This window comes from Acinonyx jubatus, chromosome A2, assembly GCF_027475565.1.
Source record: "Acinonyx jubatus isolate Ajub_Pintada_27869175 chromosome A2, VMU_Ajub_asm_v1.0, whole genome shotgun sequence".
Classification (NCBI taxonomy): Eukaryota; Metazoa; Chordata; class Mammalia; order Carnivora; family Felidae; genus Acinonyx; species Acinonyx jubatus.
This window is the reverse complement of record NC_069383.1, coordinates 53,866,362-53,882,715: the sequence shown is the minus strand read 5'-3', so window position 1 is coordinate 53,882,715 and position 16,354 is coordinate 53,866,362. Positions and strand designations below refer to the sequence as shown.

Below are 16,354 nucleotides of genomic sequence, written 5' to 3'. Positions count from 1 at the left end.
TGCAAGGCGCAAAGGTGATTCTTACTGTGAGGTTTCCCTCCCTCTCCACTTAGTCACATTCCTATTTTACAATGCTCATCACAGGAGCTAGTTGTGTTTCGAACTTGAATGTTATAATTATTTATTCTATCTACCAAAATAAGCCTTCATGCAACTAACATATAAGAGACCATGTAACTAACACAGCACTAGGAAGGCATTCACTAAATGGTATTGTCCTTGGGTCTAGGGCACATAAAAAGGGGGTGGGCATGAACAGATCAAATTGTGGGCTAAATTATGAACTGGGCAAGATGTATATTTTGTACTCTCCTATCTCCTCCTGCTCGGCCCTGATCGAGATCTTCAGCAACTTCTCATGGCCCAGTGTTCCATCATCAAACCTGTCTGAAGCAGGCAGCATCAGATAAACTTTCAGATGGAGAAAACAAAGAATCACCAGGCTTGATGCCATGGCATTCAAGAAGTCATACAAGCAGCACAAATTGTAATGCTGTTGCCCCTCAAGTTTATGAAAATAGTACTTAAAGATCTTAACTTATTTATAGGAAGGCATTTGCTATGGACTGAATGTGCCCCCCTCCCAAAGTTCCTATGTTGAAACCTAATCCCCAGTGGGAAGGTATCTAGAGGTGGGACCTTTGGGAGGTGATTAGGTCATGAGGGTGGAGCCCTCATGAATGGAATTGGTGCCCTTCTAAAAGAGCCCCCAGAAAGTTCCTTCGCCTCTCCCACCACCTGAGGACACAATGAAATGATGGCTATGAGCCAGAAAGCAACCTCTCATTACACTGTGAATTTGCCAAAGCCTTGATCTTGAACTTCTAGCCTCCAGAACTGTGACAAAAAAAATCTCCATTGTTTATAAGCCACTCGGTGCGTTGTGTCCTGTCATAACAGCCTGCATGGACTAAGACAGCATGCAGAGCCAAGAGCTTGTTAGGGCTCCTTCATCGCACGGCCTTCTTGGTCTAACCTTGAGCCTATCAGGCCCAGGCAGCTAATGCACTGGAACTCTAACCTAACTGTTGGAGGGGACGTGGTTTACCCTCATGCTGGTAGCCAAAGCAGGCCAAACTGCTTGGTGGGTCACACAACAGGTGTGTCTAAGTTTTGGTGAGGCTCAAAATTACTAGGGTAGCCAGTTTTCAGTCCTAGATGGTCTGTGTGGTTTGGAAAAGCCATCAAGGGTCAGAATTAAAAGAGAAGGGGGTTGGGAAGGGCTGAGCATTGTATCAGGACCACAGCTAAACCAGCTCAGGCCAAGGCAAAGCTCAAGAACCAGCAAAGGAAAAATGGAGTGCTGGCAGGAACAGAGTTAAACATGGCAGGGATCAGAGGAGTCGGTGAGACTGTGGGCACCTGTGCCCACCCAACTTGGGTACACAGAGACAGGCAGGTTAAGGCTGGTGGGACTTCTAGTGCATTAGCTGACTGGGCCTGATAGGCTCAAGCACTGGGCAGATACTGAATTGTACTCTTTAAAATGTGAATTTTACCTCAAAAACCAACCAACCCACCCCCAAACTACCCCCAAACTGGGCTGTGATAAGCCTGTGGGCACAGGATTTTGCTGACTAGGGTACACAGGGCTCTATGCCAAGGAGCTACAAAGAGTTCTGAGAAACATGCCCTGGGAGGTATAGTTCATGTAGCTGGAATGTCTAAGAAAGAAAAGCTCAGGAGAATGAAATCCTGGTAGGTAATTTCCATTCTCTGAGCTACCCTTCCTGTGGGAGAGCAAGCCATAGGATTACTCATGATGTTCTGGAAAGGTGACCTTCCATTAATGGGTGGCCAGATAAAAGAGGCTGATTGTGTTTCAATTTAAGGAAGTACTGACAACAGATACGGAATGAGCTTTCCCTTAAGCTAGAGCAGAGCCTGTCAACAATATTATGCAGAAGGGAAGATGGTTCTTCAGTTAGAGTGGGTCCAGACAAGATGACCTTGGTGTCTTATCCGATATTAAGATTCCACAAAATTCACTGTTTTGACTTCAGCTTTCTCACAAAAGCCCAAAGTATTAGCTCTCCTAAATAGCAAAGACGCACATGATTTAGCAGTTAGGTATCTCTTCATCTTGTGCTATGGAAATTCACACACAGCTTTGAAAACCAAACCACCAATGCCCACATCTATTCTTGTACCGTAAATGTGGGTATGGCAGAATTAAAATACTTATCAGAAAAAAAATCTCCCCAGACAGAAACAATTTTGTCTGAAAACAACCTTCACAGAATTTGCTGACAATGTATCTCATGATTCTTTTTTCTCATGGAGAAAAAGTAAAAGTCTGATGAAGAGAATACACTAAGAAAAAGATTAAGTAAGCAGATGTGTGTCAAGGAGAGCAGTGGTTTAGACTTCCTGGACCACGAAGCACTGACCTGACAATTACATCTTTGCACGGGCTACTCTGGCACAAAGAGTAAATAAAGATAACTGGTTCCTTTTTTTTTTTTTCCCCAATCCCACACATACTGAGATTAAAACTCAACCGAAAGCCTAAAGAGAACTAATAGGATTCATCATCCCCAAACTCACAAAATCCAGGTACAGTCTGCTTTTCCATAGGTATAAAAGCAAACACAAAGTTGTTAGTGAATATGACCAAACTCCCACAGGAACCCGGTAAACGTGTCTGGATGGAAAGCTGTGGCTGCTAGAGAAGAACGGTATTTATTAAATTTCATTGCCTCTAGTAACTATTATTATGTACAACAAGTTTTCTAAGGATCCTAATATCAGGGCAAGCCTAGGAATTTTATCCCGAGGCCAACTTCAGCAAGTTAACCTAATGAACAACTGAGAAGAAGAAATAGGAATAGGCTGAAATATCTTGAAATATAAAGTCATTATCTTTTCATCCCAAGTATACTGCAATACACTGTATTAGCTTGATTGATTACTCTGGCAAAAAAGGAGAGGCACACTCAGCTAGAGTTCTGCAAGTGTTTAATGAAGGGATTACTTACAGAAGTGCAGGTAGCTTGGAGGAAATTAACCAGAAAACGGTGACATAACCAGCAAAGAGGGAGATCTTAACCACCCTTGGGCTTTCAAGCAAGAGGAGGTAACAGTGAGGGCTGGATCCCACCGGGAACTGGGGATGTCAATGAGAGGCTCCCAGGGAGGAGCTATAGTCATGAAGGGGTGCAGTCATGGCCACAACTGTGGGAGGAAGCAGGACAGAGGTGGGAAGAACCACCACCCTGACCTTCCTTCCCTTCTGTGCTCTGATCTCCTGTGGGGGCCCCCAGTGGCCACATCCCATTTGGAGGTGGCATCCAAGAGAGCCTGGGTGATATAGTCCACAGGAGTCAGGACTCACTGGCCCACCAGCACAGAGCAGAGGTACAAATGGAGGAGAGGATGTAATGTAGATGGTGTGGCATGTCTGGCCTTTCCATTTTCAGAGAAGCTTGGGTCAACTTACCATTAACTTAGATGCTTCCACATAGGTCATGGAGTCCATCATCTCGTTGTCAGGAAAGCAACTCAAAAATCTAAGAGCTTTAGAGTAGCGTATGTTAGTATTCCCCTACCTGACTTAATCTAATCCCTGCATGCTTTAGCATCTTAATAGTCTTCCTACATGGGTTTACTACAATTCAGATTCCCCCTTGCTCCATACCCAACATTCCCTATGTGATCCCTGAGAGCTGTTAAACCATAAAGATGTCATTTTTATCATAAAAGCTTAAATTTTTTAGTTTATTTATTTTGAGAGAGAGAGAGAGAGAGAAAGAACATGAGTAGGGCAAGGTCGTCGAGAAGAAGAGACAGAATCCCAAGCAGGCTCCACACTATCAGTAAAAGCTTATATTTTGATAAGTATTTCCCAGCAAGTCCTCCTCTGGTTCCAGTATAAAAGTTCTTGGTTGAGGACCAGATTTGGGGGTGAGGATGAAGGGGAGAAAGGAGAGGGGAAATGGCAAGACAAGTTCTACTCTGATATTAGCTGCATGAGAACAGGGGCTTGGTTTCGTTCTCTGTGCTGTTGTTACCATTTGGAACAACAGTGCCTGTAAATCAATGATGGGCCCGGTGAATTATGGATAAGTGCACAGATACTGTCCATCAGAATGGCCCAAGATTAAGGACAGAGAGATAGGGGCAAGGAGGCAGGGGTTCAGCCACACAGGGATTCAGTCCAGATAGCAGGCTAGGGCAGAAAGGAGAAATTCAAGTTATAAGCCTACAGAACAAAAGTACAAGATCTAGATCGCCTGTAGCTAGGAACTGATGGCCCAAAGTCAGATGTAGGCAAAAAGTCTGAGTAATGGACACAGCTCACCCATATGAGAAACGAAGCTTGATTCTGACTCCGAGACCTTGTGAGCCACTTCTCATCCAGGGACGGCCCTGTCCTCACAGAGAGTCTGGGTTCACAGCTGCAGAGGCAGCCGCAAACTATCCTGAGTGGAGAGAAGTTACAGGGTTTGCCTTATCTAAAGTAAAATCCCACAACCAGTTAATAGCTGTGTTCCGGGAGGAAAATGTACTCCCCAAATCCCAAAATGTCATTTGAAATATGAGGATTTATGCTTCTCAGAAGGTTCTTAGGCACTAAAAAAGACTGTGTATGCAAAAGGCCTAGCATCGTACCACCAAACTACCTTTATCATCACCAATTCCCAGATAAAACAATTTGCTGAACAATCAACACATATGGTCCATTTGTATTTCATTGGTAATAACCAATTCTTAGCACAAAAATCAAACTCAGATGATGGCAGCCCTTCAAAGAACCTATGACCTGAATTCAGTTAAACTGATAGTCACCAAAGTGAAGACAATCTCCCTGAGTTCAAATCCTAGATTTGCTGGGTGGTCTTAATGGGGCTGTTCAATCTCTCTCAGCAACAGTTTTCCTTCCTGTGAAATGCGATAATACTAACCTTACTGACCTAGTTATGAGTGCTGGACATAGAGAAAGCACTCAATAAATGGATGCAGAACAACATAAAACTACACTGTAAGTGTATGCCATCCAAGCATATGAAGGACAAAATGTTACAAACTGAATTTTTATCAGGGCCTTGCTACAATTTTGTTCACATGTATGTGTTTAAATATCATCCATATTTAAAGAAACACAAATAATGTTATCAAACTTTTTCAGTTGCATTGAAAACTACTCCGTCTGGTGCTGTATGTACCACAGAGAGCCAGAGGCCATCACGGCAAGTTAATTACAGAGCTCACTGAACTTGGAGGAAAGAAGGCTGGATGCCCTCTGTTAGAGAACTGGGATGGGGATTGAGAAACTTCATTTTCATGGGAGTGCAAGATAGTTTCTCTCTGGCATCCACCTCACCCCTCAAGCCTAAGTCTCTCTCACCAAAAAGCCATATACTTCTAGAAGCTAAAATCTAAAAGAAGGGAGACAATGAATTTCAGTGGTCTCTGACTTTTACATTTTTCAAATAAAATTTTAAGCTTTTTTTTTAAGGAGCTTTATGAGCTCCTCGTCTTTGGGAGGGGTTCCTGACTATCTTTAAGGGAGGAGTCAGCATCTTTTAGCACGAGCAAGTCTAACGTGTAAACACGAGAAAACATCAGCAGCAATCAACAACCTGTGATGTCAGCCATTGTCACTGGGGTCAGGCCACTGAATCCCCCTGCTTCTATCGATTTTCTGCCCCAGACATGATGGTCATTTCCTTCTGAGACTCATGAGTTACATACACTCACCCTTGTTAGTGGACCCAAGGAAATAAATATACAAAGGATCAGCTGGGAATCACCCAAGTCTCACCTCTTAGCTTCTCTGGAATTAAGACGTCTAGGTCAAAAGGCAATTGAGGACATTGCCTTGTGCATATATGACCTGATAGAAGCCTACCTGAAGGTAATTCAGAAGATAGGAGGATGCTTCAAATCCTAGATCTGTAAGCATTTCCTAACATGCAGAAGAACAAAGGGGAAAAAATTCAACCACCAGGGTCCCTGGAGAAAAACTGTCAATATTTTGCAAATGTGAATTCCGTCAATACGTGGCATCCACGCAGACGGATACACTTGCGACATATCTGCGAAAACCTGAGATGATTTAGTGCCGGCAACAGCTCTTATTTCTGTCTCTCATTACTGGTTTATCCTGACGGCCCTCAAAATACAATACGTGTGTTACCGGAGACAGAAAAAAAAAAAAAATCTGAAATCTTGTTTCCTAGATTTTACAAACGTGACAAATATAAATGTTATCTAGAAATATCTTCTAGTTTCCAAGTATTCTCAAATAATTTCAACTGCGTGTGTGTCCCTGCATGTGTGTGTGACATACTTGCAAAGTTATTCTAAAGGGAAAATATCTTGACACTCTCCCCAAGCAGCCGAGAGATGGGATGAAAACCTATGCTAAATTATGACTCAAAGTTTCCACATTTTAGTTGTAGATATCCTTGTCACTTGGGGTTTGAATAAGGCACAGTAGTTTTATAGAAGCCTTTAAAATCTGAGTAACAAGAGGACAGTAGGGATTTTTAGCACAGTACTTGATAAGCTAGCCCTGACTGTTCCCTACAGCTTTGGCTTCTCCTTCCAAATTCCTCCTATAGGAAATTCAGTTATTTGAAAATACTTCGCCATTAAGTGAAAACCTAATTATCAACTGAAATTACTTGAAAAAGTGAGCTCTGAACAGACTCAGAAGTATTCTTCAAATTTACAAAGTTGTGAATACTTGAAATTTGCTACGAGTAGATCTAAAGTGTTCTCACCACACACAGACATACACATATCATGTGACTGTGAGGTACGGATATGTTAATTACCTTGATTGGGATAATCACTCCAATGTATGCATACATCAAAACATCCCATTGTACACTTCATATGTGGTTTTTATTTGTCAATGATATCTCAGTAAAGCCAGAAAACAAGTTTTAATAAAAAGTAAAGAAAGTATAAAGTAATATGCTTGGAAAATGGGAAGGCTCCAAGTCAAGGAACTCTGTAACTCTTCCCAAATCTCTTTTGCGTTTATGTAAATGTGTGTTTACGTGTGTGTGTCTGCGTGTGTGCACACATATGCATGCATTTTTAACTTTAGAGAGGGCAAAGCAGTAATAAAAGAGGCAGCCTGAGTACTTATGCAAGTTAGGGAATGAAAAATTCCTAGTTAGCGTACCAACTGCTAGATCATATGGCATGGAGACAAGGAAACACAAGCAACTTAAGAAAATATTCTTGTTTTTTCATGTTTTGTACATTCCTTGGTGTTTTTAGAGAGGCACACCTTTGGTCTCTGCAGTAATAAACATCTCAAAAACCTCATTCCCCAGCTTGAAAGCAGACTGGGAGAAAGGTAAGATTGTATTACTCTTGGTTCATTGCAAAAGTATAGAAAGTTGGTATTAAAATAGGTCAAGAGAATTTAAAAGGCAATGAAATATTGCTAAAACTATGTGAGAGGCATACAAACAAAATTAGAAGGTAAAAAAAAAAAGAGAGAGACGTGGTTAAAATAAGACAAAAATAAATTTGGTTGCATGGTATTGGTCTTTCTCCCTCTTTTTCTGGGGTGGGGGATGGGTGTGTGTGAAGAAAAGATACACTGGAAAGAAATGGAAGTACTTCAATGCTACAATATAGATAAAAATACTTTCTATTTTTCTGAATATTAACTTGTACTTGGGTGCCAAAGAGGATCTAAATCATCATAGACAAACCTGCCTAGGGTAAAATCCTTGCTCCGTAAACTGTGACTCAAGATTCAAAGCTTTTGTCTACTTTTTACCAAGTATGAATTCTCCCAAAGGCTTGTCTACACTTAGAAACTGACTGTTGGTGATGAATCTCCCGGTCTTTTCTGCCTGCTTTTTCAGGTAAATTCCCTATACTACAAAATCTTTCATTGAAAGCTGAAAATCTCCATAGAACTGGAAACTTGGATCTGGTAAAACTTTGGATTTGTACAGATTTGGTTTGGTTGAACTTGGGAAAAACATCTCAAACCACCTACAAATGCCTTCTCTGTTGGATTCAAACATTGATTGAAAGCCTAGCACTAGACACTGGGGATGAAAGTCCAAATAAAAATGGGGATTGCCCTCAAAGAGTAAATTCTTTATAGGAGAGCTATAAATCTGCATTTTTTTTTTTAAAGGAGTAGTTTGGAGCTAGGCTGTGGATAGTGGTTAGTTAATGAACTTATTAGCCAGTATAAACAGCTAGTCCACTTCCTTGTTATTTCTAAGAGTTCAAGGCAGTAAGATCTAACATTTTTTTGGTTTGTCATTATTTGGGAATTGCATTTCTCAATCCTCTTCAGGACATTCTGAACTCAGGAAAACAATTCCAAGTATTTAATGACTTGACATGAAATATAACTATAATACCCTGATAGCAGAGGTACTTGTAGCTGGATATGCTCGATCAGCCATCTGTCCCATATCAACACTATTTCACAGAGAGTAAATTTTTAGAAGTTCTATCCACAGGAGTATTTTTAGAACATAAAAGAACAGAATGATTCTGATTCTTGGCATTGATAGACATGTTCCATCATAGTAGAAAATGCCTACTGAAAGCCTCCTGGGTAATCAATTGTTATCTGCTATAAAATGGCAAGAATTTCCCAAGAAGTACCAACACTCAAAAGTAAGGATGCTGATGAATTTGGGGGGAGGGGGGGTGGTGTCTTCAAGTTAAGAAAAGAATTTGAGAGGTAGAAGAAATCTTAGAGCACTCATCTCCTAACTTTATAGATGAGAAAACTGAAGCTCAAAGAGGTAATGTGACTCACTCCATTTGTACTCAATATATTTAATTTGGAGGAAGTTGGTTAACAGAATTTTAATTCCACCAGAATAAAATGGATTTTTTAAACACTGGTAACAAAATAGTAAATCAACTGAAGACAGAAGTGAAAAGTTCAATTCTAGAAGAAATAGAAGAAAATAAAATTGAGTATCTGGCCACAGAATGGGGAAGGACTTTTTCATTTTCACGGTATTTTTAAAAATTAAAAAATGTGAATCAACTGTTTTGCTCATATACATATAAAAATAAGTAAACAAGAAACAAATGGGAGAAAACTACATGCAGCAAATAGGATGCATATGCTTAATATATAAAGAACTTATTCAAATCAATGAGAAAAATTCCAATGGAAAAATGGGCAAAGGAGGTAAACAGGTTATTTATAGAAGAAAGATAATGGATTGATATAAATTGCAAATATCCAACCTCATAAGAAATTTGAATTTGAACTAGGTAATACTTTCCCCCCATCAACCAAAAAAAAAAATAATTAATTTTTTCCCCCGAGAATCACAATGTTCAATGAGGGTAAGGGTGAGGACATTACAAAACAAGTACTTTCAAGTATCGCTGATGTAAGTGAAAACTGGCACAAGCTTTATGGAAAGTGAGCAAAAACATAAAAGAGATGAACATTTCATACCTGTAAGTAGAAATTACTAAGCTAGGAGTTTATCCTTAAGAAATATAAAATTAGGGTGCCTAGGTGGCTCAGTCGGTTAAGTATGAGACTCTTGGTTTTGGCTCACATCATGATCTTGTGGTTCATGAGTTTCCAGGTCCAGCTCCATGATGACAGTGCAGAGCCTGCTTGGAATTTTCCTCTCGCTCTGTCTCTACCCCTCCTCTGCTCACACACACACACACACACACACACACACACACACGCGCGCGCGCTCTCTCTCTCTCTCTCTCAAAATAAATCAAACTTTATTTTAAAAATTTAGGTAAAAAATTTTCTAGAGTTGTACATGTCAGATCATTTATAACAGCAAAATTTGTAAACATATTTGTGCCCAAACTGAAGGGTGATTAAAGTACACCACGAAAACATAAGGCAAGACTCATAATGTATATACTGACACACTGGGCAAGGTGAGGGACAATCATGGTTGCCCACTAAATTTTTCTTCCTATAGCTTTCTAATATTTCTAAATTTTCTGCAAAAGCCGTGTATTACTTTTGCAATCAGTAGAACAATTTTAAACCAAAAAAAAAAAAAAAAATCTTCCACAGAAATGTGCTATAAACTCCAGCAAGGTGCCTGATACCTTGCTGTCGATTGTTAAAACACCTATAACCTCTTCAAGAAACTTGTTTTCAGAAGCAAATTCAATCAGTAAAACAGGCCCCAAACTATAAACAGTATACTATTTTAAAAAGTGTATTTCGTAGCTAGCACATGGGAGGAGGGGAAAACAGCAAATGCCAACAAGATGTAACTTTCTTAAGATTTGAGAAGTATGACCTTTGCCTTTCATGATTTATGTCCTTTCCCGGTCCTAACCGAGGAAGTACAAAATGATGCTGAATTTAGCAAATGCCTCACAGGAATGTGAAGTAACAATTTTCTGGAAACAAATACCTTATTCAAAGTATGCCCCTTTCTTCTGTGGGTAGGGTGGTCCTCTTCAGTCTCCTATCTTTGTTCTCTCCCTCCGTAGAGAGGGGAGGGGGCCTTTGAGGCTCAAATCAGATCTTGCTCACTCCCGTCTCTGCTCTGTTTTGTGTGGTGCCTGGGTCATAGGTGCTCAACAAATGTTTTTCTTAATGAATGAAGGCAAGACTGAATTAATCTTAGCCAGGTATTTGAAAAATCTGCTCTATATATGAAAAGGAGAAAGTTCTACTGAGCTTAAAAATTGGGCCCTCAACCAAGTTAATTTTATGTGTAATGGCTGAATGATCACTACTGGCAGCAGCAAGCTGAATAGCTATTTGGCTGCCACCCATCCTCACCTACTAGGATTCTTTCTCATCATGTCTCTGAGCTCAGGCTTGGGAATCCGAGATCAGCTGCTAATGGTAGACAAACTCAATGTCTGATGAGGGATGCTGGCTTCTGTCTGAAGATCTCAGCGCAGTTAGGTAAGTGACCGAATTCTCCAGCGTTGGCAGGTCACCACATTCAACCAAGGAATGCACTGTCAATTCCCTCCGGGTCTCCCATGAGCCTGTGTTACCCAGCTCTTCTCTTTAGGGCCCCTCAGACTGCTATGCCTGCAGCCTGCCATCCTCTGTCACTCAGAAGGAAGAGACACCATTTCTGGCTTTTCTCTTCCGGATTGAAGTAGTCTCAAAAACTTAGGTTTAGGCCAGAATGGACTAGCAAAATTTCTTCCACCATATTCTTCACCAGAGGTTCTGGAGTCACCAGATGTGATACGTAAGAGTAGAGATCAGGGCAAAGACGCCAAAGTGGCAAGCCTTGCAGAGGCGTGGGGGGTGTACAACAAGAGAAACAACAGCTGCAGGTGTTGAATACACCTAGGGCTCTCTGATCTTTATGAACAAGGATTTTTCCAGGGTGTGGTGAACTTTCCTCAGGTCTGTGCAGATCTCTGCTCTATGCCAAGATTATGAATAATACTGAAGGACAGGAATCTGAGATTTACCGAGTTGGGACGGAAATGTGATCTACTTAAAATTGAGATAAAGTCAGGCTTGATTGCCAAATTATAATGGAAATGGCATTTAATAGTTCAACAAGTCATGAAACGTTTCTGTCCACAAGCATCTGGCATTCAAGTATATTCCTCAGAAGACAATCAGAATAAAATTGGCTCTCTGCTTCATTCCAAGATTTCTTCTCTTGGATTTTAAGGTTAGTCAGAATTCTGCCTCACCCACACTCAAAATCTTCCCTTTACCACCTTGGTTGGCTTATCCCTTAACCTCAAACCTGTTGCTCTACATCAGCACCAACTGGGGCCATGTGTGCTACGTGTCTCTGCCATTTTTATATTTTGTAGTTCTGTTCACTTACATCTTTTAAAATTCCAGTCATACAAATTACTAGAGGACACAGTATTATCTCCATGGCTTCAATTACCCTCTTGGTTCCCATGTTTTTAGAGTTATCTCTGAGTATTGTTTTAATACTGAGATAATTTTTTAGAGCTCTGCCTCCCTAGGGATATTTGATGAAAAGAACTGAATGATCCCATTTATTTTTTGCGGACAAAATTGCTTGTGCCTGCTTTTGGGAGTTGCTGGGTTAATTTTCTGATAGGGAAACTGGTAATAAATAGGGGAGAAGCAGTTCATCAGAAATGTTTTATGGGGACAAAGGTCATTTCAATCAAGCTAGCCTCACTTTACGTCCCCACAAACTCCATTTTTAGGAACACAGATAAAAACACCAAGATTGAATTATAACTTTCTCTAACAAACCTAAAAGATCTCTAGTTATTATTTTTATTAATGATTTTTTTGCTTCTGATTACAGACATTAAAAGGTATCTATTTTTACAAGAAGAATATCATTAATGGACATATTTCTAAACTTTTCTTGTGATTAACAAACTTCCAACAGAATTAATGGACTGTATAGTATTTATTGCCCATTTTAGAGGAACACTTTATAATCCTATTTAGCAGGTGCCAGTTTTTGATTGAAAGTTTTTCTTACCCAAACAATCAGGACACAGGATATCTCAAGTTCTTCCCATTGGCTATGACTCTCAGAGGAAAACTCCAGGATACTCAGATTGATTGCAAAAAATAACGCATCATCACAATCCCCCAATTTGTAATAACAGTAAGTTCACTGAGCAGCAAGAAAGTGATAGCATCCATCAAGCATAAAATTCAGTTTAGGATTTTATTATGCATTGCACCATTTGGGGATCATTAGACTTCTGTATTCATAAGAGTGTCAATATGAAGCTTGTTTTACCTCTATAAATCCTAGCCAAGGGAAGATCATGAAAGGTTTAGGGACTCATCTGTCTGAAGTACCATTCTCTCTCCTCATTGACTACAGAGGGCCAAAATTTTACCTTATTTCTATCCTACCCCCACTTTTGCAATCACCAAGATATGCTCTTATGACTCATTAAGTTTTCATGAGCCTCCCTACAAATCCCTACCCCAAGCCACTTCCTGCCATCTTAATTGTCTTATTATCACCATTAGTCTCTCCCTCTATGTGTTTCTTGGATCTCGAGGAGCCCCTAATCCTTTATTCTGACTCAGCTTGCTTCAATCATGCCCAGCCATTCCTGGAACCTGAACAAAGAGGACATTTACAAGGGCTTCTTAAAATTGTTGAGCCTTGTTCACTTAATTATGGACAAATGTACAGTAAATGAATCTACATGCCATATCTTATTTCTCCATTTTTTTTTTAATATAGGAGGGAAATCCTGGAAAACAACAACCACCAGAAAAATTAAGAAATCTATTCCAGGTAAACCTAAGGGCTGTAGCATCAACTTCTACAGAAAAAAAACAAACCTTTCCTGCTTCAGTAATGGAATGGACTTTTTTTTTTTAATTGAAGACAAATTTTTATGTAATGAAAAATAAGAACATGGTCATGTTTTAAGTAAAATGTGGGTATTTAACATGATTTATCAGAGAAATATGCGCTGCACACTTGGCCGCAGTCTGTTATGTTCTGTTATGGTATTTTAAGCAATCTTCTATTTTTGCTATCTTAAGACAACATTTAGGGCTGCTGTATGCCAGATGGAATCCTCCTTCAATCCATTTCCCATTGCAAAAGGAAAAAAAAATTCTTTCCATCTTATATGGAAATCTTTTATACATTTCTTTTCCTTATCTTTATCAACTGAAGTATTTGAATCACTCAGAAATCACCAAACTTTGGCTGAATCAATATGAGGCAAACATTATACCACAGAGTAAGTATTTTTAAAGTGAACATATAAGCTTATGTCATTAACAGAAAGTATTCACATGACACGCAAGCTCAAAATTCATTTCTATAAAAACAGGACTGAATCATAGCCAGCGTTTTCAAGAAAATGATAGTGTCGTGGTGTATTTTAGGGTAAAGCTAAAGAATCAGAATTGAGCTATAATTGGACATTCTGCCTTCCCAGGGACTTTAGCTCAAGTTCACGGACTGGAGCTCCTCACACGAAATCCTTAGTTTATGCTGGTGACTGCTTCTGTAAAACCAACAGAGAAGCCTGTGAAAAAAGGAAGCGAGTGTGACCCATCTTCCTGCAAACCCATTCTGGCGCTGCAGCAGAGGAGTCTCAAAAATTCAACTGTAAATCACCTTCTTCTCTCTTGCTTATAAAATTCTTCACAAGAGCTCAAAGCTATCTGGCTAGGAGCACACAATTTTTGGCTAAGCCTGTAAGGTTCTGCATCCTCTGGCCCCCGTGGCCCTCCCCCTGCGGCCATGCCCCAGCCACTTGGTTCTGCCCCTGGGGCTGCAGCATCATCTCTTGGCATGAGCCGTTCACACTGGCATCCTCACTCGTGTTCCCTCATCTGCCAGCAATGCCTGTCTTTCCTCAGTTCTCCTAGTGATGCCTCTGGCCCTTCAGATTCTCTCTTCCTCAGGGACGTATACATGTCTCCCTAGACCCCTGTGACAAGCTTCCATAGCACTCTGCAGAACACTTACCACAGAGAGAACTGTGAATTCAGCCTCTGAATTTCTTGCAGTGTTAGCTCTCTGCAGGCTTTGATGTATCAGGACCTTCCACGGGAATGAAAGCACTTTATAAGTTGGTACCTATGTCTTCCTTCTCCCTGAGATCTCTTCATGTTCTTATTTCTCCAAGCCTCAGTGGTACACAGTTGTCATGAAATACTGTCCATCTGTCTGTGAAGGACTGTCCATCTGTCTGTGCATCTTTTCCCTACCTTTTGGTGTTAAGGCATCCATTATGAACAAAAAATGAAACCAAACTACCAAAGATTTCTAGTGTTACCTAATCAGACAACAATCTAGAAGGTAATGATATTGTTATATTATTAGCAATAATGCTGATCAGGCCTTGATGGGGGTAGAAAGGAAAAGAATGCAAGGTTGTCCAGGGTCTGGAGTAAGACATACCACTGAGGCAGGGGGTGGGGGGGGGTGAGGGCATAAACAAAAGAAAAATAACCTGATTCTCAATATCTCATTTTAATGATTTCTCAGACGTTTTATTTAAAAAAAATTTTGTAATGTTTATTTATTTTTGAGAGAAAGAGAGAGGCAGACAGAGAGGGAGACACAGAATCTGAAGTAGACTCCAGGCTCTGAGCTGTCAGCACAGAGCCCGATGTGGGGCTTGAACTCATGGATCAGGAGATCATGACCTGAGCTGAAGCCAGACGCTTAACCAACTGAGCCACCCAGGTGCCCCTCTCAGACATTTTAGAGACGACACAACTACTTTAATTTTTTAAGAGTAAGAACTTCATCAACCTAGGGAGCAGCATCTGTCCCATGGGGAATACAAGATCTTTGAGAACATGATCTTGATAAATCTCACTGAGCCAGTATCACTTTTCTTAACTAGGCTTTTTAAAATAAACTTGAGTATTTTAAAAAACAAATGCCATAATGACAAATTTCTCTCTTTAAAAACGTTGAAACTCATGAAAAAAAAAATCAGTGTCGGGACTTGCAATAGGCTTCTTGTGAGAACTTAAAAACAGAGCTAATGAGCAGATGGCTCCACCAGACAGCATGAACACGCCGCTTTCACTGGCAGCTCAGCTGCCATTTTCCTGGCAAATAAACAAATAAATAAATAATTGCAACAAACCAGAATTTAAAAAGCACGGGAAGCGAACCACACTTGTAAGCCTTGCTGTGGAATGCAGAGGAGCATGGGCTGCTGCAGTTGTGAAATGTGTTTACCAGGGGTGTTTCCCTCTCTCAATGTCTGTCACGGTAGTAAAACACTTGAATAAATACCGTCTTGGAGATTACTTGTTTCCATGTGTGAATTTCCCCCCCAGCTCACTTGTAAACTTCTGGGAGGCATGAACCATCTTCTACCATTTTTTGTGTTACTCTGTGGCCATATTAATCCTGATCAAAAATGAACTAGAATCATTCATTCAAATAAGTCTCCTTCCTATGAAAGGGGACCTTAGCACGAAACCAACGCAAAGTCAAGTTTTTGTTATTAAGAAAAACAACATCATGTATACACAGCGGTTTGTCAGGCGGGCAACTTAACATATTATGAATTGCCCATTATATGTACCTGAATTCTGGCTTTCATTATTAAGCAATAATGTTACAAAATTCTGTTTGTAGTTAAGTAGTTTCTTGGTTAAACTAAATTGTTGATAAACTTTGAGTAATGCCATGGTTGCTCTAAACTTTACTTGCCTACATACATAATGCAAGTTTGAATACAGAATGATAAAACCACTTTTGCTTTTAGTGTTTCACGTAGAGTAAAAAGAGGGCTTTCACCTTATGCTTAGCCTTATTTTTAAAACAAAGTAATAGACCAAAGAGAAGTTGGAAAAAGGCAGAGACTAACTTTTAATAGGTGAAATAAGAGGGACAGCAGCCAGAATACCCTAGGTCTCCCCTAGTCATCTGTGAACAAGGAAGCCTTTGACGTAGGCAGAATTGCAGGATGAGGCTGC

At 40.1% G+C, this 16,354-nt stretch overlaps 1 protein-coding gene across 4 annotated transcripts in view; it reads right to left on the bottom strand.

Annotated features, from left to right (window-relative positions):
* The window catches only part of RAPGEF5 (Rap guanine nucleotide exchange factor 5), a 224,282-nt gene that overhangs the window by 79,971 nt on the left and 127,957 nt on the right, over positions 1-16,354 (bottom strand). For 2 of the 4 annotated variants that reach the window (XM_027075113.2, XM_053218311.1), the window contains one exon: positions 14,379-14,453. The exons of the other annotated variants lie outside the window; for them this stretch is intronic. In XM_027075113.2, the coding sequence (XP_026930914.2) occupies positions 14,379-14,453 (75 nt within the window). The remainder of the gene's footprint in view (positions 1-14,378; positions 14,454-16,354) is intronic. 4 annotated transcript variants of the gene reach the window in all.